Source organism: Meles meles, chromosome X (genome assembly GCF_922984935.1).
Source record: "Meles meles chromosome X, mMelMel3.1 paternal haplotype, whole genome shotgun sequence".
Lineage (NCBI taxonomy): Eukaryota > Metazoa > Chordata > Mammalia > Carnivora > Mustelidae > Meles > Meles meles.
The window spans coordinates 63889078-63892918 of NC_060087.1; the positions used below are offsets into that span (position 1 = coordinate 63889078).

A 3841-nucleotide genomic window follows, 5' to 3' on the forward strand; every position below is an offset into this window, starting at 1 on the left:
TATCTCTGTGGATAGTCCTTTAAAAAGGACCCCCCCCCCAAAAAAAGAAGAAAAAGATTTCAAACTTTCCATGTGCTCTGACCCTAAAATTTGCTCTTACCAATGTTTGTTCAGAATATAATACTGGATGCAAGCAAGGTTTGTGCACTATGTATTATTAGCAGCTAGGGTTTCTATAAGAAAAAAAAAATAAACCAGGTATTCAACACCCAGATGTTCAACAATGAGAAAGCTGTGAAAAATAGCCCCATATCTATATCTAAAAATGGACAGAGATGAAGATATGTATCTATTCCTCTATCAAGTCCCTCCACTGGAACACTAAAAAGCCAAGAAACTATTTTAGAAGAATATTTAATGACATGAAAGGAAGCTCAATAATATCTATCTATACATCTATATCTATCTATATTGTATATTCATGTGTGAAAATCAGATATTGAAACAATATATACATTAAAATTCACATATATATCACATGAAAAATACTGGGCGAGTGCACATGAAAATGAGTTAGGAATGCATGGATGGCAATTAGAATTGATTAGTGGGTACATTACATTTTTTCTGTTAACTTGTCTGCTTTTTTATTTTTCTCTTCAAGGAACCTGAATGATTTTTCTGACAATGGGGAAAAGCGCAGGAAGGGGGCACAGGGAAAAGAGGTGATAAAGAGCATTTACATCCAGTAAAACAACCTCAAACAGCGAAATACCATTTGCAGCTTATCAAGCTGGCCAAGACACACACACACACACACACACACACACACACACACACACACACACACCAATTACAGTGACCAGGAGTCTATGCAGGGGAAATGGACATACTCTTTTCACTAGCTGTGCTGGCTGGCATGAATGCAGATCAGTACAATGCTCATGAAGGGGCCATTTGGCAACACACAGGAAAAATCTTTAAAATATCCTGCAAGGATATTTTATTGTGGATCCTGCAAGTACACAATTAAGAAGACCATCGGGTAGGCTAGCAAAGATTTGGGTTGACAAGGAAGGATTCATTCTTCAGCGTATGCAGTGTTGGGTTTAAACACAAGAAAAGAACTAGGCACCACCTGAATGTCCAACAATGCGGGACTGATTACAGAAATGTTAAAGGTCCATCCATACACTCTGCAGGCCCTAAAGATGACATTTCAGAAGCCTGTTGTTTAACATGGAAAGAAGTTCAATGGGTTGATTTTTGTTTGGTTTTAGTTTATGAAGAAGCGGGTTAAGAAACACCACACAGATGAACCATTCCATAACAGTGTGTTAAAAGGAAAGGTGGGGTGGGAGTGAGGAAGGGAGGGAGAGAAAGGGACAGAAGAGAGCCTGGAAAAACAGCACACCAAAAAGTGGTTGTCTCTGGGTAGTCAGATCATGGGGAACAATTACTCTCTTGGTTTCCCTCATCTGAGGGATGCTTCTCCTTTCTGATGTTTCTACCAAGAAATTGTATTACCTGTGTAGGGAACAGAGAGAATGAAAGTGTTTTTTAAACCAAACCACGAGGAGATGAGGCAGCCTCTAATCTATCAAGTGGCACAGATTAGCAAGATTGTTAGCAACGCCCTTGGTGGGGGGGGGGGGGGCGGAGAGGAGAGGTGGGGAGAGCAGAAGGGAGGGAGAGGGAGGAGGAGGGTAGGAAAGGAGGGAAGAAGAGAGGGAGAAGGAGGGAGAGGGAGGAAGGGAGGAGGGGGAGGTAGGGAGAGGAAGAGGGAGAGAGAGAGGAACACAGAGATAGACACACGCACAGAGAGAGAGAGAGAGAGAGAGAGACCTGCACTCCCAGTACAATACAATACACTGCTGGTGGGTTAGGGGGGCAAAGAGGGGGGTTGTAAACCGGGTGGGAGCCAAGGTTTGGCTCTGCTGGCTGGCTCATTCCTGGCATGTCTTCATCGCAAGGTGGCCTCCTCATCAGTGTCTTCCTCGAAATCCTTGACGTCAGCACTGGTGGACTGCCTGGCCCAGGCTCCCCTTTCGGCCTCTCGTTCTTTATGCGACTTGAATCTCCCAACGAAAATTTTGCGGTAGTTCAGGAACATGCCATTCATCGCATCAATGGCGCGCTCTGCGGACTCCTGCTTCTGGAAGTGCACAAACCCGTAGCCCTTGGGCCCCTTTTCGTCGCAGGCCACTTTGCAGGACAGGATGTTGCCGAACGCTGAGAAGATGTTGTAGAGCGCCTTGTTGTCGATGGTCTTGCCCAGGTTCTTGATGAAGACGTTGCCCACCCCACTCTTGCGGAGCGAGGGGTCCCGCTGGGACCACATGATGCGCACCGGCCTGCCCTTGATGACATCAAAGTTCAGGGTTTCCAGGGCCCGCTTGGCGTCCACCGGTTGCTGGTAGTTGACGTACGCGTAGCCCAGAGAGCGGCGGGTGATCTTGTCCCTGCAAATGCGGATGGAGAGGATGGGGCCGGCCGGGCTGAACTTCTCGTACAGCATTGCCTCTGTCACTTCAGGGTGCAGGTCGCCCACGTACAGCGAGGCCATAGGAAAGTCTGGGTTCCCCTCGGAGCCCCGGTTGGTCTCCGCATCCGCATCTGCACCCGCAGCTGCAGCCTCTGCCGCGGCCACCGCCGCGGCCACCTCCGCATCGGTATCCGCCTCCCCCAAGGAGGGCGCCGCAGCCTCCACTGCTGATGCTGCTGTGGCGGCGGCGGCGGCGGCGGCGGCGGCGGCGGCGGCTTCAGCCGCACTGCCCTCCGCAACCGGTGCCGCCAGGGCGGCCTCCGCCTCCTTCCCCTCTGCCAGGGCGACCGTCGCCTCCCGCCGGGTGGCCTCCGCCACTGCCTCCTCTACTGAGGCCTCGGCCTCCACCTCAGCCTCCACCTCAGCTTCCGCCTCCGCTACGGAGGCCTCCGCCACAGCCTCTGCCACGGTCGCCGCCGCAGCCTCCGCTGCCGCTGCAGCCGCTGCCGCCACCGCCGCCGCCACTGTCGCCGCTGTCGCCAGGGTCGCCGGTGCCGCCAGGCCGCTGCCGCGACCTCCCTTCCCACGAGCTGGGGGGCGGAGAGGCGGGAAAGGACAGGAGGGCGGGTGGGTGCTGGAACCCGGGCCGGGGGCGCGAGTAGGAGCTGGGGCCGGGAACTGGGGCCAGTCGATCTGGCGAGTCCAAGTCACTTGGGATAGCCAAGTGAGCGCTGCCAGGAGCGCGCCGGTGCTAGTCGCCGCAGCCTGTGCAGCCTGCTGCTGCAGCCGCTGCTCTGTCCTGGGCTACCGTGCGGGGCGCGGGCGGGCGGCGTGTGGTGGGGGGCGGGGGGGGGGGGTGTTGGCGTCTGTGGTCCGGGCAGCTGGGAAGGCTTCTGTCTCTTTGGTTCCCCCTGTGGCTGCTGCGGGGCTGTGGGGCCATGGGCTGTGGGAGGGGACGTGGGCGGGAGCCTTGAGGCAGGGGCGGGGGCGGGGGCCGGGGAGTGGGGGGAACGGTAAGAGGGTAGAGGGTGAGTCCTCAGCCTCTCTGGTCGCCTGGACATTCATGAAGAGGAGGGCAGGGAAAGGGCTCCGCTGTGGACTGCGGGAATCCGGGTTAGATGTAGAGGGTTTTGTTTTATCCCCCCTCTCCCAATAGCTCATTTAAATGATTAAATCAAGTACCTTGCAAGAGCCGGTGGGTGGCATGGAGAATACACTTGCCTGACCTAAACAAAGCCTAGAAAAATGGGTTTCTCACATCCAGGGGTTCTCCCCACTTCCGCTCATACACACCCCCCAACATCACCGCCACCAAGGAAACAGCACCTACTCTGAGCAGCAGCTGGGGCCAGTGGGGCAAGCCCCCCTTGCAGCCTGCTGACCCGTTTTCTCAGAGATTCCTCCCCCTTTTCCAGC

General features: G+C 54.2%; 1 protein-coding gene across 1 annotated transcript; it reads right to left on the bottom strand.

Annotated features, from left to right (window-relative positions):
- Window positions 1–1744: 1744 nt before the first annotated feature.
- PABPC1L2B (poly(A) binding protein cytoplasmic 1 like 2B) lies at window positions 1745–3222 on the bottom strand. The gene has a single exon (XM_045996023.1). The coding sequence runs from the start codon at window positions 2504–2506 to the stop codon at window positions 1904–1906; it is 603 nt and encodes a 200-aa protein (XP_045851979.1). The 5' UTR covers window positions 2507–3222; the 3' UTR covers window positions 1745–1903.
- Between the last annotated feature and the right edge of the window lie 619 nt (window positions 3223–3841).

Coding starts and splice junctions, on each gene's coding strand:
- PABPC1L2B (XM_045996023.1), bottom strand. CDS start 2,506: ATGGCCTCGCTGTACGTGGGCGACCTGCACCCTGAAGTGACAGAGGCA.